Source organism: Lampetra planeri, chromosome 56, assembly GCF_965212315.1.
Source record: "Lampetra planeri chromosome 56, kcLamPlan1.2.h2, whole genome shotgun sequence".
Classification (NCBI taxonomy): domain Eukaryota; kingdom Metazoa; phylum Chordata; class Hyperoartia; order Petromyzontiformes; family Petromyzontidae; genus Lampetra; species Lampetra planeri.
This window is the reverse complement of record NC_136162.1, coordinates 1,149,546-1,173,869: the sequence shown is the minus strand read 5'-3', so window position 1 is coordinate 1,173,869 and position 24,324 is coordinate 1,149,546. Positions and strand designations below refer to the sequence as shown.

The 24,324-nt window shown below is 55.7% G+C and overlaps 1 protein-coding gene across 1 annotated transcript; it reads right to left on the bottom strand.

The window, feature by feature from the left end:
• Positions 1 to 3,934: 3,934 nt before the first annotated feature.
• LOC144735638 (uncharacterized) lies at positions 3,935 to 24,324 on the bottom strand. The gene is made up of 6 exons (XM_078618089.1): positions 23,761 to 24,324; positions 22,105 to 22,181; positions 8,746 to 8,901; positions 6,677 to 6,795; positions 5,140 to 5,978; positions 3,935 to 5,076 (listed from the first exon to the last, which is right to left on the bottom strand). Exons 1-6 carry the CDS (start codon positions 24,296 to 24,298, stop codon positions 3,935 to 3,937), a joined length of 2,871 nt encoding a protein of 956 aa, XP_078474215.1. The 5' UTR covers positions 24,299 to 24,324.

The window sequence follows — 24,324 nt, the reverse complement described above, 5'->3', positions numbered from 1 at the left end:
GTGGAGGGGAGTAGAGTGAGATGAGAGGGGAGAGGTGGGAGAGTGCGTGGAGGGGAGTGGAGTGAGATGAGAGGTGGGAGAGTGCGTGGAGGGGAGTGGAGCGAGATGAGAGGGGAGAGGTGGGAGACTGCGTGGAGGGGAGTGGAGTGAGATGAGAGGGGAGAGGTAGGAGAGTGCGTGGAGGGGAGTGGAGTGAGATGAGAGGTAGGAGAGTGCGTGGAGGGGAGTAGCTTGAGAGGCGAGTGACTGCATGTAATTCACTTTCAAGCGACAATGAAAATCAGTCGATGCTAAAGTAACAATATCCTTTATTAGCATCACAGACTTCCTGGTAACATTGGTAAAGGGAGTCTGGACCCACAAGGGTTGGTGGGTCACAGAGTTTTCAAATAAGCCATAGACCACATGGGCTGCTGGGAGGCGACCAATACCGAGATTGCACGGACTGCCAACTTCATGACCGTCACAATGTGAGCCGAACCGACGCTCTGCCAGCACGGCATGGGTACACGGATCGTGTTGTTGTTTTTTTATTTGTCCATTGGGACTGTTTGAAGAACCGAGCCAGGTCGAAATGCCGATGTGCTGCTGGCCTCAGAGCAGAGGTTGCAAGCGGGTTTTGATTCCTTACCCGTACCCGTACCCAGCCACACCAAGGTCGCAAACGGGTATCCGATACCCGTACCCTACCCGGCCAGGTACGGGTAGGGTACGGGTATCGGGTACCTGATTGCGACCTCTGGGATGAAGCCATGTTGCAGGCGCGGGTGGGTTGATTCTAGGAACTTGAATTGTGAGAAGAGATAAGACGTTGGGAAATGAGTGACAGTTACTCACCAGTGACTCACGGTCTACCCGTACCCATACCCGGCCGCACCAGGGTCGCAAACGGGTACCCGTACCCGGCCGGGTACGGGTAGCCGGGTATCGGGTAGGGTACGGGTATCGGGTACCCGGTTGCGACCTCTGCCTCAGAGGACATCTGAATCTGGCTTGGGGGGCCAAGCAGGGCCAGGGAGGCGGGGCTAATGACGCCGGCCGTCACGTGGCAACCACATGGTGTCTCCCCGCGTCACACCACCCGCGTCGTCAGGGGCGGGGCTCGGCAGTGGAAAAAATAACACAGGTCAACAACAACAAAACAACATTTTTTTCTGGCCTGGACTTTTGCAGCTGTTTTAGACTAATTTCAGGGTGCCGATTCCAAATCTGATCTCAGATTTGCTCTATCACATCTCATTTTTATGCTATTGGCATGCCCCATTTTCATTGATTTTACCCGAAATTAACTCTGTCACTTATGATTGCAAGTTGTTGCGAGTCAGTGACTGCTTTAGAGTTAAAATATGGTGCTGTATTTTTAGGATAGTGTGTTTATAATATAATTTTGCGTAGATATCTACATTTAATATTTTTCTTCCGCAGTTTTTATTGCAAATGCAATATTTGATATCTCAAAAACCTGATGTGATAGACAAAAACTGATGCCAGATTTGGAATCGGCACCCTAAAAAATTACCTAAAAAACCGTTGGAATAGCTTATTCCAGAAAAAGTGTGTTGACCAGTGAATATATCACTGAGCCGTGCCAGGCTGGCTCCGGCACGGCTCGGTTGTGCAATGGAAAGGAAGAAAACAAAAAAAAGTCGCCACCCGAGTTGGGTTTAGTGCCTCCGAACATTTTGGGCGACCCCGCCTCGGCCAATGCAGGGCCACGCTGAAGTCGTGAACAGCGACGCGAGTTCGCACCGAAGCTTCGCCCTCACTGGCTCACCTCGAGGGCCCAGCCGCCCCCGAATCAGCGGCGTCGTCCCCAGTTGGCAGGGCCGTTCGACGGTCCCCAAACGACGCTGCCACTGCTGCCACTGTTGCCACTCTCCGGGGTTCAAGGGTTAACGCACCCCGTCCATATTGCCGTGTGTGGCCCCCGCCCCCCCCCCTCCTATCGTGGTGGGTTCCTTCCCACGTGAAGCCAAACACTTGCATTTGAGAAAGAAAAACAAAACCATCATAATAATTTCACAAATTGGCCCAAACTTTCCAATGTAGGCAAGGACCCCAACTGCAAACACGAGACATGGTGAGGATCTCTCACGCAAATGACCGTTATAACGTAATCTGTGATACGACAAAACCTAAATTCAACTACGTAAAAAAAACCGTATTAAAGCTCTTTTCACCCTTTAGTGGCAAAGCCAGGCTTGACAGTGGCCACTCTGCATGGTGGGTGCAATAACCGCATTCCCCGGATCGTTAAGAAACACTTTGCCTGCCCACCGCCCCATCCTTGGCTTGTGAATAAAAATAGTAATTGACGAGGAGTAAGAATCAGGTGTCGGAGCTGTGGGTCCCCCTAGCTCGTTCTGAAGACGCAGGCCGCTGTTGTTGATCGCGTCCCAGCGACGTCCACGGCACCTTCGGCGCGCGCCCGCCCCGGGGGGGGGGGGGGCCAAGCAGACACTGGCCATCATCACCTCTCTCCGGAGACGATAAAAACGAGCACCACTTTTGTGGGGGAGTCAATCGGTCGGTGGTACTTTTGGCAGACACCACCACTCCCCTCCCCCCTCCCCTCTCCGCTTTACAACTAGGCAGTGGCCGCGACGATGAAGATGACGATCGTTGATGACGACGGAGATGAACGGGGCAGGCAGCGATAAGCGAATACTACATTCATTTGCCAGTCGCACGGCGGGCCAAAGGGTGACGTCGCCCTCCTCTGCGGTAAAGATTTCCTCCGAAAATAAAACTTCCCGATCTACGCTACGGACAGCGGCAAAGCTGCTCACTGTGTGCGGGGATTTTTTGGAAAAGAAACCTGTCAACGCGCCACGTTCTCGCTGTGCCAAGCAGCGGCTAAAGGATTCCGTCGTAGATCTCAGGGCGAGTTTAAAACACACCGGCGCGGGCGTGCAATCGTTTCCCGGACCGTGAATTCCGCCGCGACAGCCGATGTGGGCGGCGAGAGAGAGAGGAAAGAAAGAGGGAAAAAATTTGAAATAAATTCCCCGCCCTAAGAATGTTCATTGCGTGTGTACGCAAGAGTGGGGGTGCGGGGGAGTGGTGGCGCAGCGGTTTTGCGCGCTGCGCTACGAACCCGCCGACGACCCGAGTTTTCAATTCCCGCTCACGGCCACCGACGGTGATTATATCTGAACCGGTCGTGGGCCTCCCCTCGGTCGGCTCAGCCTCAAATGAATACGGTGGGATGTGTGAGCATCGCCACTGGGGAGACAAAGGCGGTCGGGCGTGGTTCTGTCCGCCCCGCCCCCTCGTGTGCCGTGCCGGCCTCCTGCTCTTCGCTGACGGCACTTGCCCCAACAGTCTGTTAAGGCTACACGGGGGATCTTTGTCTTGTTTGTGTGTGCACGGTGAATGATTCCGCCCACCGCCACGTTTTGCTACATTCACTGTCTGATTCGGTCGGCGTTCCCGTCCGCACTTTGCAGCCACACCGACCCAGGGCTTGTCCTGCCGCCTCGTGCTGGACCGTCTGTCGCAGACGCACCGTCCCAACTTCTTCACCAATCGCTCTGCCCCCCCCCCCCGGCCCCCCCCCCTCTCCTCGGCATGTCCTTCGCTGGAAGCCTCAAGCGGTCCATTCCTCCCCCACGCATCACCAGCATCGCAATCCGTCCGTTCCGAGCAGCGGACGAATCCATTTCCGAGTCGGCCAAGCGACGGACAGATCGGTTCCAAATCGACGCTCCGATTCCAATTCGACACTTCCGATTCGAAATCTACTGATCGTTTCCAAATCGACGCGAGATTCAATACCGACGGCCTCATTCCAAATCCACAGACGGATTCCAAAATCCGGCGACAAAATTGCCAATCGACACGACAGATCACACATCGTTCTGAAACCGACACATCGATAAAACAAAAAAAACGGCCAAATCGACAGAAATTAACCTCCACGGCCAAGCCCTCATCAGCAGGATGCGTTCGACTCGGGCAGGCACCTGTGGAAAATCCTGTTGATCTTCACCTGCAACATGCCCTCCCCCCCACGCTTGCCCTCCCCCTCGACCTCACCCCCGACCTTTCCTTCACCTCCGCCGCCCTTCCCAGCCGACGCCGCCGCTGCCGACACGGCCCTCTTCCTGCCGGGGCCGCCCTTCGCTCCCCGCGCGTCTCCGACGGCCTCCTTGGGCCGACGTCTCCTCGACCCACCGGTCGACCTCCGACTCCGTCTGCCGCCGGAAGCCGCCCCCGTTGCCGCCCCCGTTGCCGCCCCCGTTGCCCCCGTTGCCCCCCCCGCCGCCCCCGTGAGGTGGCAGGAGCGTTGGCGCCGGAATTCGTACGCGGAGGCCGAGCCGGCGCTGCGGTCGACCTTTTTGGCCTCTGAGTCGAGCTGCCGCTGGAGGCGCTGAGCGAGGCAGCGGTCCCGGTCCTCCTGGAGCAACAGCCGCTCCTCGTCCTCCTCGTCCTGCCGCCTCGCTAAGGCGGCGACGGCGGCGTCGCAGTCATCAACGTTCGCCACCAACTCCTCCTGCCGGGCCGAGGGGGGAGAGCCGGGAGCCGCCGCCGCCGCCGTGAAGGTGGCGGGGGGCACCGGGGAGACCAATTGGCGAGGCCGCTTTCCAGCCGGCGCCCGCTTGGTCAGGAAGACGTTGTCGTCTTCGGAGTCGTCGTCGTCGCCTTCGCGGTTGTTGTCCGGCGGGCAACCGCCGCCACCGTTGGTCTTTCTTGCCGGCGGCGGCGAGGAGGAGGGGAGGTGCCGCTTGGCTCCCGAGGCACCGCGTGTCGTCGCGTGGTTTCCCGGCCCTCCCCGCTCGCCTCTTCCTCCGCCACCGTCGTGTTTAGTCGCGGAGGATCCGCTCGGCGCCATGGGCCAGCGGAACAGCGAGGGCGGCAGCTCCAAGTCTTCAACATCCGCGACGGCAACGTCGCCATCGACAACGATACCATCACCATCTTCGCCGGTGTTATCATCGTGGTTGTTGTCGCCGCGGTGACCGTTGTCGGCACCGTCATCGCCGCGGGCAACCGCCTCCCGCTCCTCCGCAATGCGACGCCACCTGGACCGCAGGACCTGCTCCTCATAGCAACCGTCACCACCTCCTCCTCCTCCACCACCACCTCCTCCACCACCTCCTCCTCCACCACCTCCTCCACCACCTCCTCCTCCACCACCTCCGTCACCGCCGTCGTCCGCTCGCCGCGCTCGGCGCGACGACCTCCAGGCTCCCTCCGCCAGCGCCCGGCACGGCCTGCGCCCCTTTGCCCGCCCCGCGCTCGCGACCAGCTCCACCACCGGCGCCTCCGCTCGCAGCGAGGACGACGAGGAGGAGGTGGACGAGGTGGACGACGACGAGGCGGTTACGGTGGCGGCGGTGGGCTTGATGGGCGTCGCCTTGACGAGGGCGGGGGAGAGGACGCGCCCGTCCGGGAGCTGCTTGGGCGGTGTGCGGGGACAGCTCACGATGGGCTTGAAGTGGTTCAGCTCCTGCGTGATGCTGTCGCCCCCGCTGCTCGCGCGGTCGCCCCTGCTACTGCTGCTGCCGCCGCTGTTGCTGCTGTTGCTGCGGTGCAGGAGGAGCTGTGGCTGCTGTGTCCGGCACTCTCTGCTGATGCTGCTGCTGCTGCTGTTGTTGTTGTTGCTGCTGTTGTTGTTGTTGCTGCTGTTGCTACACAGAAGATCCTGCTGCTGCTGTGGCCGCCGTTGCCGAGCGCTGCCCTCGCTGCTGCTGCTCCGGCTGTTGCTGCTGCTGGTGCACAGGAGGTTCTGCTGCTGCTGCCGAGTACTGCCCTCCCTGCTGTCGTCGCTGCTGCGAGCGCTACCGTGAGGGAGCTGGTGAAGCTGCTGGTGGTGGTGGAGAGTGTCGTCCTCCCTCCTCCTCCCCCCGCTGCTGCTGGCGGTGGTGATGGTGCTGGTGGCGGCACTGGTGCCTGGCTGCAGCGACAGTCCGGTTCTGCGGTGGTGCACGGGCGGCGATGGAGACGTTGGTAGTGTCCGGACGGGAGAGAGGAACCTGCGGGAGACAGAGCGACGAGGGGGGTGGGGGACACGGCGACAACGATGTCATTGGGTGCCGCAGTGGCTCGGAGATGTGACATCGCTCTCAGTCGTCCTCTCTCTTCCGAGTCGTCCCCTCTCTCCTCTCTGTCTAGATCTCCCTAAGTCGTCCTCTCTCTCTCTGAGTCAGCCTCTCTCTATCATTATGAGGGGCGCCGCAATGGCGAGATGTTAACTCCCTCGCCTGGTATGGAGGAGGTCGTGGGTTCAATCACGACCCTGACGCCTGCTGTATAGGAGTCTGCGTGTCTCTCTCTCTCTCCACGCGTTCGCGTGGATTTTTCTCCGGGTCCTCCGGTTTTTCCCTTCCACATTCAGAGTCAACGTGTGTTTAGAGTATTTGGCCGCAATAAAGTTCCACGTGATAAGCCCACTTCGTTAAAGCCATCATTTGTGGCCAGGTGATTTTAAGACATCATCGTGATGTCAACAATCTCATGGTATTATGACATTGATGTCAATGATGACGTCATTGAGACTATGATGACGTCATTGACATGTCAATACCATGACGATGATGTGATGACGCCATTGCCAAGATCATGTTTTTATCACTACCAATATGATGATGATGATAATGTTGCCATTTCCATTATCACCACAGCAATGGCAACATCGTCGTCATCGTCGTCGTCGTCATCGTCAGCCACTGACCTCTCTATGCCCTTGGAGACGGATGTGGATTCCTGGACCGGGGTGCGTGGACTCAGAGTCGTCGAAGGCGACCTCTGATTCATCAAGGAACACGATGACATCTGCACCGGCTCTTCCTCCTTCACAGGGGGCAGGGGTAGTGGGGGGGGGGGGCGGCAGTCAGTACGCACGGATGGACGGAGCCCTGTCACAGTAATGTGGAATTTCCGACCACCAGGTCGGGGGCCAGCGATGATTAATGTCAAAATCATTGATTGGCAGCGGGGTGTACAGGGCTTTGCACGCGTTGCGAAGAGTGGGTTTTATCGCTGTGTGCAAGTATGCATGTGTAGGGGTGTTACGGGACGGAAACGGACGGTTACACTGGGGTGTCCACATCCACGTCTGCAACGGTTACCACCCTGGGGGGCTGTGGGGAGGGGGGGCTGTGGGGGGATGCCGTGATCCCACACAGCCCCGCCCCTCGGTGGCAAGTTGGTATAAAAGGCGGAGAGCCAGAGAGCTTGAGGCAGTCTGTTGGGAACGGGTCAAGATTCAAGTTCAAGTTCATGTATTAGGTGTAGCCCTGTGAGCCATTCGGCTCTTGAATCGGGTGCAACCACAACAAACAAAAAACAAAAACATGAACAAGAAAACATCTTAAAGTGAATTTGTTACTATGTGCAAACAGAAAATCCAAAAAAAGACAGCAAAATATTGCAGAAAAAGCACCGTACACCAACACTGTGTGCAAAAATCCCAGTGGGATGCAAGTCAAACAACAACAACAACCACAAGACAACTTAGATTAAGGCCATCAGTCTAACTCTGTACTACAACAAACAAACATGGCCAAACCAAAAAACTTTTGAAAATCACCAAAATAAAGCCATAAAAGCAATGAAACAGTGGTCATAGGAACTGTGACCGAATTTTCACAATAAACGACGTAAACAACATGTACCACCAAACTCTGCAGCCAGAGTTTGGTGGTACAACCGGGCACCCGATACCCGTACCCTACCCGATACCCGGCTACCCGTACCCGGCCGTACCCGGCCGGGTACGGGTACCCGTTTGCGACCCTGGTGCGGCCGGGTACGGGTGGGCCGTGAGTCACCGGTGATTAACAGTTTGTCACTCATTTCCCAACGTCTTGTCTCTTCTCACAATTCAAGTGCCTAGAATCAACCCACCCGCGCCTGCAACATGGCTTCATCCCAGAGGTCGCAATCGGGTACCCGATACCCGTACCCTACCCGTACCCGGCCGGGGGTACGGGTAGGGTACGGGTACGGCCGGGTACGGGTACCCGTTTGCGACCCTGGTGCGGCCGGGTACGGGTACGGGTAAGGAATCAAAACCCGTTTGCGACCTCTGACGTGCCTGTCCAATACGCGTGCGGGGAGTGGTGGTGTGGCGGTTAGCGCTGCGCTACGAAATTCGGCGACACGAGTTCGATTCCCGCTCACGGCTAACACCAGGGACGATTATCTGAACCGGTCCCGGGCCTCTCCTAGGTCGACTCGGCCTCGAATTAGTACCTGGTGCGGTGAGTAAACATCGCCACTGGGTAGACAAAGGCGTCCTGGTGTGGTGTTGGCCACCCCACCCCCTCGTGTGCCGTGCCGGCCTTCATAGGTGCTCGTTAACAGCACTTGCCCCAACAGTCTGCTCAAGCTATACGGGGGACCTTTGTTTCGATTGAACGCTTTCGTGACTGCAGGGATTCATCTTCTTGGTTCTTTCGGTAAAGTCACGTGGAAGGGAAATAATAAAATAATAAAAATAAAACATAATAAAATATCTTTGTGTTTGTGACGCCCGCGTGTGTGACACGTGCGTGCGTGTCATGTACGTATCAGCGACACCCGCGTACGACACGCATGCGTGTGACCGCGTGCGTGCGTGCGTGCGTGCGTGTCATGTACGTATCAGTGACACCCGCGTACGACACGCATGCCTGCGTGCGTGTCGTACGTGTGACCGCGTGCGTGCGTGTCATGTACGTATCAGCGACACCCGCGTACGACACGCATGCGTGCGTGCATGCATGCGTGTGTGCGTGTGACGGCGTGCGTGCGTCTCACCCTGGCGAGGCTGAGCCTGTGAGCCAACTCGCTGTCCATGGCCTCCTGCTGCGCTCGGGCCGCCAGCTCCTGCTGCTGCTCATCCTCCAGCTGGGCAATGAGGCGCTCCGACAGACGCCGCTCCTCCTCGTCCTGGGCCAGCCGCTCCGCTTGCAGCTGCAGCCGGGAGGCAGGCGGAGGGGGTGGGGGGGGTGGGGGGGTGGAGGGTGGGGGGGAGGGGGGGTGGGGGGTTGGTAGCCACATTATCGTTTTGCACGCTTTCTATGAACTCACTCTGTCTGTTGTTGTCGTATCCTCAAATCTTGTAACGGAATTTTAACCCACTTCCCAATGTGATATCGACTGCAAACTTGGTATAGTTATGTCATACTGATGACAATACTATATTCTATCATAAAAAATGAAAATAATAATTTTAAACTATCTTTTTACACGCTTTCATTTAACTCACTCTCTCTGTTGTTGTCGTTGTTATATCCTCAAATCTTGTAACGCAATTTTAACCCACTTCCCAATGTGGTATCGACTGCAAACTTAGTATACTTATGTCATACTGATGACAATACTACATTCTATCATTAAAAAAAAAAAATTCGTAAGCAATCTTTTTTACATGTTATGTTTCGGCTTGGGTCTAATTGTCCACGCTCAACTGACGTTGGCTGTAAATCACCACGGTCCCTGACGTTGTGGCAAACTTCGGGGCCACTTTCCTGGAGTCGTGGAGTTCTTCCATTACTCGTACGGTACATTTCATTAAAGCGTGTTTTTAAAAAGTATTTTTAAATATTACTTTTTCTGTACGCGTTTCATTGCCACCGTGCCCTGTGATCGCCAACACACAGGCGGGGCGCGTCGGTTGAGTCTGGGGAGTTTTTTTAAGAGTCGGTTGCATCTTCTTGGTTCTTTCGGTAAAGTTACGTGACTTCACCGAAAGAACCAAGAAGATGAATCCCTGCAGTCACGAAAGCTTTAAATCGAAATCGGTTGTAGGCGGTGTTCTGTAATCGTTGACGCGCGGGGGGCGCTGTGCAGACGTGTGCTGTTCATGTCGCCGTGGGGTTTACACAACAAAGGCTCATTCCTAACAGCGTGCTTCAGCCGCACCGAACCTCACAAAAATAATATTCAGGGCCTACCTTGGCTCCTCCCACCCTCAACCAGTATATATACAAATACGGTTTTCTTGGAATTTCTCTCACTTGATACAGCTATCGTGATGTGACTGTTCCACCTGAAGACGGAAGCTTGTGTTGCCTCCGAAACGTCGTGATTTTTTTTACTTTTATTAAGTTGAATTTTTTACCTACCTAAGAATATGGGTTTTGAAGAATCGTTTGTACAGTAGAACCTCGGAGATCGAACGCACCAGAACTCGAACAAATCGGCGTTCAAACGATATTTCCGAACATTTTTTTGCCCCGGAAACCGAACGAAATTCGGAGGTCGAATGGCCAATCGCAACTTGAAATAACCTGTACGCCGTATGGCCAGTGTGCATGACGCTTGCCCAAAGGTTGTTACCATATGAGAGGCTCAGTTAACACGTAGCTCTCACCCAGTGCAGACCCGCAAAACATCGTCCCTTAACTTTTTCAGTAATTTCCTTTATTTTAGTGGTTTTTTTGGTGTTCATCCATACACAAGTTTCTTGATTTTTTTTGTATGATTCTATGCATGTAATTACTGCAAACTTCGTGTAAAAATGCTTTATAATGAGAGATTTATTTTGTCTGGAACCAATTCATGTCATTTACATTCATTCTTATGGGGAAAATGTATTCGGTGTTCGAACAAATCGGTGTTCGAATGGCCTTCTGGAACGAATTAAGTTCGATCTCCGGGCTAGTCAATACATTCCAAATCTTGTTAAGATTCTTTGTATTCCCGATCGAGTTATTGTCCATCTTTCTGTCGTCGTTAAAACACGTTTTAAAAGTCCGCATTGATGCCCTATAATATTGTGGGAATTGCATTGGACGTGTGTGTGGTATGTGAGGTAGAAATGTGGGTGTGTGGTACAGGAGTGTGTGTGTGTGGTACGAGTGTGTGTGTGTGCGTGGTACGTGTGTGTGGTAAAAGTGTGTGTGTGGTGTGTGTGGTGCGCATGGTAGGTGTGTGCGTGTGGTACGTGTGTGTGTGTAGTGCACGTGGTACGTGTGTGTGTGTGTGGTACGTGTAGTACGTGTGTGTGTGGTACGAGGGTGTGTGTGTGTGGTACGAGGGTGTGTGTGTGTGGTATGTGTGTGTAGTGCACGTGGTACGTGTGTGTGGTACGTGTGGTATGTGTTTGTGTGTGGTATGAGTGGTACTTGTGTGTGTTGTTACGAGTAGTACGTGTGGTACGAGTGCGTGGTACATGCAGTACGAGTGTGTGGTACATGCAGTACGAGTGTGTGTGTGGTACGTGTGTGTGGTGTACGTGGTACGTGTGTGTGGTACGTGTGTGTGGTACGTGTGTGTGACACGAGTGTGTGGTACGAGTGGTACGTGTGTGCTACGTGTGTGGTACGTGTGTGTGACACGAGTGTGTGGTACGAGTGGTACGTGTGTGGTACGTGTGTGTGGTACGAGTGTGTGGTACGTGTGTGGTACGTGTGTGTGGTACGTGTGTGTGACACGAGTGTGTGGTACGAGTGGTACGTGTGTGCTACGTGTGTGGTACGTGTGTGTGACACGAGTGTGTGGTACGAGTGGTACGTGTGTGGTACGTGTGTGTGGTACGAGTGTGTGGTACGTGTGTGGTACGTGTGTGTGGTACGTGTGTGTGACACGAGTGTGTGGTACGAGTGGTACGTGTGAGGTACGTGTGTGCGGTACGTGTGGTAGGAGTGTGTGTGTAGTACTGTGGCAGGAGTGTGTGTGGTACGTGTGTGTGGTACGTGTGTGGTCCGTGTGTGTGGTACGTGTGTGTGGTACGTGTGTGTGGCAGGAGTGTGTGCGGTACGTGTGGTAGGAGTGTGTGGTACGTGTGTGGTCCGTGTGTGTGGTACGTGTGTGTGGTACGTGTGTGTGGCAGGAGTGTGTGCGGTACGTGTGGTAGGAGTGTGTGGTACGTGTGTATGGTACGTGTGTGTGTGGTACGAGTGTGTGGTACGTGTGTGTGGTACGTGTGTGTGGTACGTGTGTGTGGTACGTGTGTGTGGTACGTGTGGTACTTGTGTGTGTGGCGCGTGTGTGTGGCAGGAGTGTGTGTGGCAGGAGTGTGTATGGTACGTGTGTGTGGTACGTGTGTGTGGTACTTGTGTGTGTGGTACGTGTGTGGTACTTGTGTGTGTGGTACGTGTGTGTGGTGCGTGTGTGTGGTACGTGTGTGGTACTTGTGTGTGTGGTACGTGTGTGTGGTACATGTGTGTGTATGTGTAGTGCACGTGGTACGTGTGTGTGTGGTGTATGTGGTACGTGTGTGTGTTGTGCATGTGGTATGTGTGTGTGTGCGGTACGTGTAATACGTGTGTGTGTGGTATGTGTGGTACGTGTGTGTGGTACGAGTGGTACGTGTGTGTGTGCATGGTACGTGTGTGTGTGCATGGTACGTATGTGGTACGTGTGTGTGTGGTACGTGTGTGTGTGGTACGTGTGCGTGTGTGTGGTACGTGTGTGGTACGTGTGTGGTACAAGTGTGTGTGTGTGGTGTGTGTTGCGCGTGGTACGTGTGTGTGTGGTACATGTGTGTATGGTGCACATGCTACGTGTGTGTGTGTGGTACGTGTAGTACGTGTGTGTGTGTAGTATGTGTGGTACATGTGTAGTGGTGATACGCGCTGGGTGTATATGTCGTGTGCCAGCGCGTATGTACGGGTGTGTGTGTGGTGACGCGCGCTGACGGGGAGGAGCAGGCGTCAGTGCGCGGGTGGGGGTAGTGCTGCTGATTGGCTGTGTGCCGGTGACGCGCCCAGAGGGAGTGATCGGGTAGCAGCGCGGTGTGATTGGTTGGGGAGTGGAAACACGCGCTGAGCGGAACCGGATCGTGGGGATAGAGCGTGGGGATTGGGTAACTGAGGAGCGGGGCCGACGTTGAGGTCCGCATCCGCTCCGTCTCCCGGGAAGAAGGGGTATATAAGGTGATGCACAGAGGAGCAGGGGGCAGAAGTGGAACCATCTAAGAATGAAGAGGAAGGTGCAGAGATAGAGCCCGGAGAGGAGAGTAATGGAGAGTAGAAGCTGAGTGATGTATAGTGTGTAGCCAGCGAGATAGAACGGTCTACACGAGCTGAGTAATGTATAGTGTGTAGCCAGCGAGATAGAACGGTCTACACGAGCTGAGTAATGTATAGTGTGTAGCCAGCGAGATAGAACGGTCTACACGAGCTGAGTAATGTGTAGTGTGTAGCCAGCGAGAGAGAACGGTCTGCACGAGCCGAGTATGCATACGGTGTAGCCAGCGAGAGAGAAAGGTCTGCACGAGCCGAGTATGCATACGGTGTAGCCAGCGAGAGAGGTGCAAAGTCTACACGAGGCGAGTGGAGAGTGTAGCAGAGGCGCAGAGTCTACACGAGGCGAGAGAGGAGTGTAGCCGAGGCGCGGAGTCTACACGAGGCACAGAGAGCCGGCAGCACAGAATCCTGAGTCAAGAGAAGGGCAGTGTGAAGAAGAGAGGCCACGCGTTGTATTGTTACAAGTCAAGATTTAATAAAAGAAGTGTGTTCCCGTCAAGGAGTTTCCTGCCGTCATTTTCCAATACTTCATCTGGCGTCAGAAGTGAAACGGGCTTCCAAGTATGGAGACGAGGAAGACCCGTAGGACCCACGGGATTGACCGCGAGGAAGACCTGGACGACTCGGAGCCGCTGGTGGCGGGGGGTGAGGAAGAGGACTTGCCCACGCTGCAGGGTCCGTCGACGGCGCCGGCCGAGCGACCGGGGACAGACGCCGGGCTTCGTGAGGCGCACTCCCGACTGGCGGAGCTGCTGCTCGCCGCCGCGTCCATCTTGGCGGAGATCAGCTCGTCGGGAGGAGCGGGGACGGTGGGGGACATTTTACAAGGTCGCCCCGCAGATTCCCGCCAAAACGAATGGGGGATTCCCGCCATTGCGCCTGGGCCTACTTTTGGCGGGAACGGCGAGCGCCACGTGGTGGTGGGTTCCCAAGCGCGCGCATAGACGTCATCAGCGCGCGAGGGGGTCCGCCATCTTACGTCTGCTGCTGGAGCCGCCATCTTAGACACCGACGGACAGGCGGAGAGGAACCACGAGGCGAATGACTTCATTTTTCAGCAGCGCCTGCCCACGTTGTCAGCCTTCAAGGCGGAAGGCGGAGACTGGGGCCAATTTCAGCGAAGGTTTTTGGCCCATCAAGAGATGTCAGCGTGGTCCGATGCTACGGCGCTGCGGGCATTGCCCGCCATGCTGGACGACGATGCGCTCGCGGCCTTCAGGGCTGCACGGAAGTCGGACCGCTCCACGCTGAAGGATGCGCTGGGGTTGTTGGCCAGGGTCTACGGGCCTCCCTCTACGTGCCGCCATCAGTTCTACGCAAGACGGAAAGCGGCCACGGAGACCGCGCTGGCCTATCGCACGGCGTTGCTGGCTCTTGCTGATGCTGCGTTCCCTCGGATGGACGAGGAGGGCCAAGACGCGATGGTTTTGGAGCAGCTGCTCAAGTTGGCGCAGGACCTGGGGGTCCCTATCAACACAGCTGACGACATTGATGTTTCTTCTTTGAGAGTCGCCACGAGTATTCAAGCGCACGAGGCCCTACAACGGAAGCAAGGCGTTGGTTGCAACGCTGCTGTCGTCGCAGCCCCGGGGTTGGTGGTCGCCGAACCCCAAGTCGTCAGCCCACGAGAGGAGGCGTTCGCCACGGGACGACCAGGGGACTGGAGGCCGGGGGCCCGGTCGCCTCTGCGATCGGGCCGGAAGTCGGAGCAACCAAGATCTACTCCGACCCTCGTCACGTGCTATAACTGCGGCCTCCGGGGCCACGTGGCGTCCGGGTGCCGCGCTCCGCGGCAGCGCGCCATGGGAGCTCGGCTGGACGACGACCGAGAGCCCAAGTCATCTCTACAATCCCCGGCAAGTCGCGGCACCTCACACGCTCGGCCTGTTTATTCGGCACACATGGGACGCCGCGTTGCGGCGGAGGAGGGCCGGTTAAGGTTCGGGGATTCGGTTCGGCGAGGGGGGTTCGGCCGGGACCAGGGAGACATTGAATGGGCGGAATTGGGGCATAGAATTGTGGCTGCTTCGGCGGGTTCGTCCGTTGTTACGGGATCTATTGATGGGGTTGAGATTAGGGTGTTAGTGGACACGGGGGCATCGGCAACTATTATATCGGACCTCATTTATAATATTCTTCCAGTCCAATGTCGTCCGCTGCTTCCAGTTGATGTGCCATTTTACGCCGCTAATGGGGGATCGTTGGGCATTATCGGTCAGGTTAGGGCGTCCATTTGCATTGGAGATATCAAATTATCGGGACCCGTTTTCGTTTCGTCTTCTTTGGCAGTTCCGTGTCTTTTGGGCACTGACTTTTTGGCTAAAATGCCCATTAAAATTCTTATCGATCAACGATGCATTGAACTGCCATCGGGTCGCCGGATTTCATTTTTGACGGGCCCTACTGACATTCGGATGGCGTGCGCTACGATACAAGCGGTGGCGACGCAGACAGTGCAAGTGCCCCCGGGTTCACAGATGTTGATTCCCCTCCGGTTGCGAAAACCATGGGTGAGAGAGGCTTCGGGACAGAGTATGCTTTTGGGTCCTTCTAACAAGGCTGTCGGGGGTCTTGATTTATCGGTGGCTCACACTTTGGTGCGGGCTGACAGGGATCCGTTTGTGATGGTTTTGAACGCGGGGTCGCGACCAGCTGTCATCCCGCAGGGCACCGTGCTGGCTCACGCGGCGCAGGTCCCTGGGGATGATGGGTTGGTTGCGCAGGTGGGCTCGAGCCCCGCGCGGAACGTTGAGCCAAGGGAAGACCTTGAGTGGGTCCATTCGTTATGTGCCGCCTCGGACGATTTGTCGGCGGCGCAGTTGGGTGCGCTGCGCGAGTTGCTCATTGAATTCTCTGATGTATTCAGTAAACATAAGTATGACATTGGGTGCACGGATTTGTTGCACCATCACATTGAAACGGGCGATGCGGCGCCGGTCAGGCTAAATCCCTTCCGACTGAGTCCCGTGGAGAAGGAACATGTTCAGTCGGCTGTTAACGATATGCTAGAAGCCGATATTATTTCGCCCTCCTCTAGCCCGTGGGGAGCGCCTATTGTGCTGGTTAAGAAGCAGGACGGGTCCCTGCGATTCTGCGTTGATTTCCGTCGCCTGAATAAGATCTCTGTGGCTGACGCGTATCCGCTCCCCAGGATGGATGAGTCCCTCGATGCATTGTCTGGTGCGCGTTATTTTTCGACTCTTGATTTGTTATCGGGGTTTTGGCAGTTGCCGCTCGACGAAGAGTCGAAACCTAAGACAGCATTTCGGACTCCAGGGGGGCTGTTCCAGTTTAACCGGTTACCCATGGGACTTCACTCCTCTCCAGCGACGTTTCAGCGACTTATGGAGCTGGTTTTGTCGGGCTTGCAGTGGGATACATGCTTGATTTATATGGACGATGTCATTGTTTTCAGTAAAACGTTTGAGGAACACCTCCGGCGATTGAGAGGGGTGTTCTTGCGAATGCGATCGGCTAAGTTGAAATTTAAACCGGCCAAATGTCACCTCCTTCGTAGGTCCGTTAGATACTTGGGTCACATTGTCGATTCTTCGGGGATCTCCACCGATCCCGCGAAGACGGATTGTGTCGGTGCGTGGCCGACACCTACGTCCGTTTCCGACGTGCGTAGTTTCATCGGGTTTGCTTCTTATTATCGGCGGTTCGTTGAGCACTTCGCCACTATTGCAAAACCCTTGCACGCTCTAACGGCGAAGGGAGTGAAGTTCAAATGGGGACCGGAGGAGGAGGCCGCGTTTCGCTCCCTCCGGGACGCCTTGGTGGGTGCCCCACCCTTGTGTTATCCCGATTTTGCCAGTCCCTTTTTGCTGGACACGGATGCTAGCAACACGGGCATTGGGGGGGTGCTATCCCAAGTCGTTGGGGGTGTCGAAAGAGTTGTCGCCTACGGTAGTAGGGTGTTGTCTCCGGCGGAGCAGCGCTACTGTGTCACCCGTCGCGAGCTGCTTGCCATTGTTTTTTTTGTGCAACAGTTTAGGCCATATCTTTATGGTCGTCACTTTACAGTCCGAACGGACCACGCGGCGCTACAGTATTCATTGAGGGTCGCCCAGCCCTCGGGCCAGTTGTCGCGTTGGTTGGAAGTCCTCCAGGACTATCAGTTTACGACTACGTACCGTAAGGGGTTGCGACACACGAATGCCGATTGCTTGTCGCGGTTGTTGCCTTGTGATGAATGCGCGTGTTTGTCGGGATCGGCGCGCTGTAAACCGACGCTTGCGGGGGAGATGGGGGCACTGGCTGCGACAGCGGGCGCACCGATCGGGGATGATTCCACTGCCTCTCAGGGTCGGGACTCGCTGCTCTCGCTGTCGCTCAGCGAATGGGGCCGCCTCCAGATGGCGGACAGCTCGCTGCTAGCATTGCGCCGCAAGGTTGGGGGTCCCGAGGGGGACCAGGAGCGTACCGGCTCCTATGTACTTGAGCGGGGCGTGTTATTGAAATGGGACAGTTTGTCCCGGCGGAACGCACTCGTGGTGCCTTCCGCTGTGAGGGGGAGGGTTGTCTTGGCGGCACACGAACGCCTCTTGCACTTGGGAGTTAACAAGACGCTTGCCCTGCTTCAGCGTGACTATTACTGGCCGGGAATGGGAAGTGATGTGGTGCATATTCTGAAGGGGTGCGTTGAGTGCGCCAGGCGTAAACCACCGGCCGTGGCAGCTAATCCACCGCTGCAATCTATTCAGGTCTCGCGTACCAACGAGCTCGTTGCACTCGATATTTTGGGGCCCTTCCCAGTCACGCCGAGAGGGAATAAATATTTGTTAGTGGGGGTCGAATACTTTACCCGATGGCCTATGGCGTGGCCTCTCGCTAACCAGTCGGCAGCGGCTGTGACGGATGCCTTCGTCCAGGGCTATGTCCTGGACAAAGGGGCTCCCGAACGCCTGCTGACCGACCAAGGTAAAAAATTTTCGAGTAAATTGTTGCAAGAGGTGTGCGATCTGTTGGGTACCAAGAAGGTGCGTACCTCCCCGTACCACCCGCAGACTGACGGGATGGTGGAGAGACTCCACAAAACCTTGACTTCCATGCTGTGCCAGCAGGTGTGCGAGGCACATGTAGATTGGGACCTGCAGGTCCCGGGAGTCCTTGCTGCGTATAGAATGGCCCCCCATGCAGCTACGGGGTTTTCCCCATTCTATTTGATGTACGGTCGGGAAGCTGACCCGCCAATAGAAACGCAACTTGGCCTGTCCGCTCCACGAACTAATTCTAATTTGGCAGAACATATTAAGTTTAATATTCACAAGCTGACAGAGGCGAGGGAGGCCGCGCGGCTTAATTCGCGGGCTCGCCAAATTGCTAATGAACGGTTGCGGGCACGGAAGGTGTCCATGCACGAATGGAAACCAGGTGACAGGGCCTGGCTGCATTGCCCTCAGGCGCCCTTGGCTACGTCGCCTAAATTGTTGAGACCGTGGAGGGGACCCGTGGAGGTCGTGCGCGTTGCACGGCCCCAGTGCGTTCAGATAAAGTGGGGAAAGCGCCGGTGGTACGTTCACCCCTCCCGACTGAAACCGTTCTCGCCTCCATATGGCCTCCCCTTGTGTCGTGATGGCCGGGCGTGTGACGTGACCGGCGACCCAGAGGGGGAAATGTCTCTGCCTGATCCACATGTATTTTCGCCTGATCTGCTCCCAGGTGTCTCGGAACTGACAGCTGCCGATCACCGGCGGCCGGATCTCCGCGGCGGGGCCGGCCCTTTCAGGCCCGTTCCGCGCCGTCTGGAGCAGCCGGAACCGCCGGACGGTCGTCAGTGTCCCGCCCCATACGATGGACCAGCCAGACGGACTCGCGCCAGGTCGTGCTACTTTGCATGACCTGCCTCGTGAGGAGTCGGGGCAGTTGGAGCGCCTCGTCACTGCGTGTAGTCGCAGGGACGTGGGGCGCGTTCGTTTCGAATTTGCTCGTATCGTGTTATTGTTGACTTTTCGGGTTCATTGTCAATCTGTACATAGTTATTCTTGTTGTTGTTGTTGTTGTGTTATGTTACGGGGCACACTCGGGGGGTTACGGGGTTTTTTTTTGTTGATTGTCGTTTTATCGTCGCGGTTGGTTGTTGTTAGCAGCCGGGCCGGCTGCGAGCTATGTGGGAGGGGGTGATGTAGTGGTGATACGCGCTGGGTGTATATGTCGTGTGCCAGCGCGTATGTACGGGTGTGTGTGTGGTGACGCGCGCTGACGGGGAGGAGCAGGCGTCAGTGCGCGGGTGGGGGTAGTGCTGCTGATTGGCTGTGTGCCGGTGACGCGCCCAGAGGGAGTGATCGGGTAGCAGCGCGGTGTGATTGGTTGGGGAGTGGAAACACGCGCTGAGCGGAACCGGATCGTGGGGATAGAGCGTGGGGATTGGGTAACTGAGGAGCGGGGCCGACGTTGAGGTCCGCATCCGCTCCGTCTCCCGGGAAGAAGGGGTATATAAGGTGATGCACAGAGGAGCAGGGGGCAGAAGTGGAACCATCTAAGAATGAAGAGGAAGGTGCAGAGATAGAGCCCGGAGAGGAGAGTAATGGAGAGTAGAAGCTGAGTGATGTATAGTGTGTAGCCAGCGAGATAGAACGGTCTACACGAGCTGAGTAATGTATAGTGTGTAGCCAGCGAGATAGAACGGTCTACACGAGCTGAGTAATGTATAGTGTGTAGCCAGCGAGATAGAACGGTCTACACGAGCTGAGTAATGTGTAGTGTGTAGCCAGCGAGAGAGAACGGTCTGCACGAGCCGAGTATGCATACGGTGTAGCCAGCGAGAGAGAAAGGTCTGCACGAGCCGAGTATGCATACGGTGTAGCCAGCGAGAGAGGTGCAAAGTCTACACGAGGCGAGTGGAGAGTGTAGCAGAGGCGCAGAGTCTACACGAGGCGAGAGAGGAGTGTAGCCGAGGCGCGGAGTCTACACGAGGCACAGAGAGCCGGCAGCACAGAATCCTGAGTCAAGAGAAGTGCAGTGTGAAGAAGAGAGGCCACGCGTTGTATTGTTACAAGTCAAGATTTAATAAAAGAAGTGTGTTCCCGTCAAGGAGTTTCCTGCCGTCATTTTCCAATACTTCACATGTAGTACGAGTGTGTGTGTGGTCCAAGTGGTGCGTGTGTGTGGTACGTGTGGTTCGAGTCTTTGTGTGGTACGTGTGTGGTACGTGTGTGTGGTGTACGTGGTACGTGTGTGTGTGGTACATGTGTGTGTGTGTAGTGCACGTGGTACGTGTGTGTGTGTGTGTGGTACGTGTAGTACGTGTGTGTGTGGTATGTGTGGTACATGTAGTACGAGTGTGTGTGTGGTCCAAGTGGCACGTGTGTGTGTGGTACGTGTGGTACGAGTGTTTGTGTGGTACGTGTGTGTGGTGTACGTGTGTGTGGTGTACGTGTGTGTGGTGTACGTGTGTGTGGTATACGTGTGCGTGGTACGTGTGTGTGACACGAGTGTGTGTTACGAGTGGTACGAGTGTGGTACGTGTGGTAGGAGTGTGTGTGTAGTACGTGTGGTAGGAGTTTGTGGTACGTGTGTGGTATGTGTGTGACACGTGTGTGGCAGGAGTGTGTGTGGTATGTGTGTGATACGTGTGTGGTACGTGTGGTAGGAGTGTGTGGTATGTGTGTGGTACATGTGTGGTACGTGTGTGTGGCAGGAGTGTGTGTGGTACGTGTGTGGCAGGAGTGTGTGTGACACGTGTGTGGCAGGAGTGTGTGTGGTATGTGTGTGGTACGTGTGTGGTACGTGTGTGTAGTATGTGTGGTAGGAGTGTGTGGTATGTGTGTGGTACATGTGTGGTACGTGTGTGTGGCAGGAGTGTGTGTGGTACGTGCGTATGGTACGTGTGGTAGGAGTGGTACGTGTGTGTGACACGAGTGTGTGGTACGAGTGGTACGTGTGTGGTACGTGTGTATGGTACGTGTGGTAGGAGTGTGTAGTACGTGTGAGGTAGGAGTGTGTGGTACGTGTGTGGTACGTGTGTGTGGCAGGAGTGTGTGTGGTACGTGTGTATGGTACGTGTGGTACGAGTGGTACGTGTGTCTGGTATGAGTGTGTGTGTAGTACGTGTGGTAGGAGTGTGTGGTACGTGTGTGGTACGTGTGTGTGGTACGAGTGTGTGGTACGTGTGTGGTACGTGTGTGGTACGTGTGTGTGGCAGGAGTGTGTGTGGGGTACGTGTGTGCAGTACGTGTGTGCGGTACGTGTGTGCGGTACGTGTGTATGGTACGTGTGGCAGGAGTGTGTGTAGTACGTGTGTGCGGTACGTGTGTATGGTACGTGTGTGTGGTACGTGTGTGTGGTACGTGTGTGTGGTACGTGTGGCAGGAGTGTGTGTGGTACGTGTGTATGGTACGTGTGTGTGGTACGTGTGTGCGGTACGTGTGTATGGTACGTGTGTGCGGTACGTGTGTATGGTACGTGTGTGTGGTACGAGTGTGTGGTACGTGTGTGTGGTACGTGTGTGTGGTACGAGTGTGTGGTACGTGTGTGTGGTACGTGTGGTACTTGTGCGTGTGGCGCGTGTGTGTGGCAGGAGTGTGTGTGGTACGAGTGTGTGGTACGAGTGTGTGGTACGTGTGTGTGGTACGTGTGTGTGGTACGAGTGTGTGGTACGTGTGTGTGGTACGTGTGTGTGGTACGTGTGGTACTTGTGCGTGTGGCGCGTGTGTGTGGCAGGAGTGTGTGTGGTAGGAGTGTGTATGGTACGTGTGTGTGGTACGTGTGTGTGGTGCGTGTGTGTGGTACGTGTGTGGTACTTGTGTGTGTGGTACGTGTGGCAGGAGTGTGTGTGGTACGTGTGTGTGGTACGAGTGTGTGGTACGTGTGTGTGGTACGAGTGTGTGGTACGTGTGTGTGGTACGTGTGTATGGTACGTGTGTATGGTACGTGTGGTAGGAGTGTGTGTGGTACGTGTGTGTGGTACGAGTGTGTGGTACGTGTGTGTGGTACGAGTGTGTGGTACGTGTGTGTGGTACGTGTGTATGGTACGTGTGTATGGTACGTGTAGTAGGAGTGTGTGTGGTACGTGTGGTAGGAGTGTGTGTGGTACGTGTGTGTGGTACGAGTGTGTGGTATGTGTGTGTGGTACGAGTGTGTGGTACGTGTGTGTGGTACGTGTGTATGGTACGTGTGTATGGTACGTGTGGTAGGAGTGTGTGTGGTACGTGTGTGTGGTGCACGTGGTAGGAGTGTGTGTGAGCTCACGTCTCCGCACCTTCTCGTACTGCTCTTGGTACTCGCGCCACACCTCCCCGGGTCGACTGACGAGCACGGGAGCTTGAAACAGCGGCCCTGGGGACAACGTGGAGACACCAACATCACCACCACCACTACCACCATCACCACGACCTCCACCACCACCACGACCTCCACCACCATCACCACTACTACTACCACCACCACAATCACCACCACTACTACCACTACCACCATCACCACGACCTCCACCACTACCACTACCATCACCACAACCACCACCACTACCATCACCACAACCACTACCACTACCATCACCACTATCTTCACCACCAGTCATCTCCACCACCATCGTCATCTCCACCACCATCGTCATCTCCACCACCATCGTCATCTCCACCACCGCCACCATCTCCAACACCGCCACCATCAATTCCCCTACTGCCAGATCAAGACACCAGGCCCCGTAGCATCATGTCCACAATCACCACCGCAGCCATCATCTCATCAACAACGACCAGCACCAGATCAGATTCAGACACCAAAAGATCAGACCACCTGTAATATCATCGTCACCGCCACCACCAACCATCACCACTACAACCACAACATCAGATCAAGACACCAGGAGATCAGGAGGCCCCATACCATTATAATCTCCAAAAGACAAAGATCCCCCATATAGCCTTAACAGGCTACGGAGGCAAGTGCTGTTAGCGAGCCAAGTCGCTTCTGAAAAAGAGCTACATAGCTCAGTGGGCCTTACTTGGTAAAATACAACGTCGGTTATCGTTTAGAACTCAGGTTGCTGTGTTCTTAGCGCAGCGTGCTAATCACTGAGCCACCGCTCGCCATACCACCACCACAACCACATCCACCAGTAAAAAAGATCAAGGACGCCAGAAGATCAGGATACCCCGTACCATCATCACCACCAATCCCAGTAACAGCACCAGATCATATCAATGACACCAGATCAGGATGCCCCATACCATCGTCATCACCACCACCACAACCACGTCCACCACATGATCAGATCAATGACACCAGATCAGGATGCCCGTACCATCGTCATCACCACCACCACCACCACCAGATCATATCAATGACACCAGATCAGGATGCCCATACCATCGTCATCACCACCACCACCAGATCATATCAATGACACCAGATCAGGATGCCCGTACCAGTCACCACGACCACCACCCACGACGTCCACCACCAGATCAGATCAATGACACCAGATCAGGATGCCCCGTACCATCGTCATCACCACCACCACCACCACAACCACGTTCACCACCAGACCAAACAAATGACACCAAATCAGCATGCCCCATACCATCATCACCATCACCACCACCACCACAACCACGTCCACCACCAAACCAAACCAATGACACCAAATCAGCATGCCCCGTACCATCATCATCACCACCACAACCACGTTCACCACCAGACCAAACATATGACACCAAATCAGCATGCCCTGTACCATCATCATCACCACCACAACCACCACCACAACCGCGTCCACCACCAAACCAAACCAATGACACCAAATCAGCATGCCCCGTACCATCATCACCTCCTCCGCCATCACCACCATCACCACCACAACCACGTCCACCACCAAACCAAACCAATGACATCAAATCAGCATGCCCCGTACCATCATCATCACCACCTCCGCCGTCACCACCTCCGCCATCACCACCACCACCGTCACCACCGTCACCACCACCACCGTCACCACGTTCCCGCATCCTCTTGAGGCACCGCTCGGGGTGCTGTGCCCGCAGTTTGTTCCACAGCGCCGCGTCCAGGAGACCGCCCGGCTCGCGGGCCCTCCGCCGGGCCCAGCTGGAGACGCGGGCCCGGCACAGCGGGCAGCAGAGGGCCGCCTTCTCGACGCACTGCGCGAAGCAGGGAGCGCACAGCGAGTGTCCGCACGGCATCGTCACCGGCTCCACGAGGATGTCCAGACACACGGGACACATGCAACTCTCGAGAGGCAGCAGAGCCTCGCCGGCGGGAGGGTCGAGCGAGACGGCGTTGCCTGCTGCGGCTGCTGCTGTTGCTGTGGAGGGCTGCTGCTTGGGCCTCGTGGTGGTGGTCGATCGGGCCGGTCGAGTGCCACCCCGTCGCTGTTGATTTCTCCGTCGAGGCTGTTGTTGTTGTTGTTTTCGTCGCCATGTTGTTGGCGCCATCGCTGCCACGTGCTCCTCGCCTCACC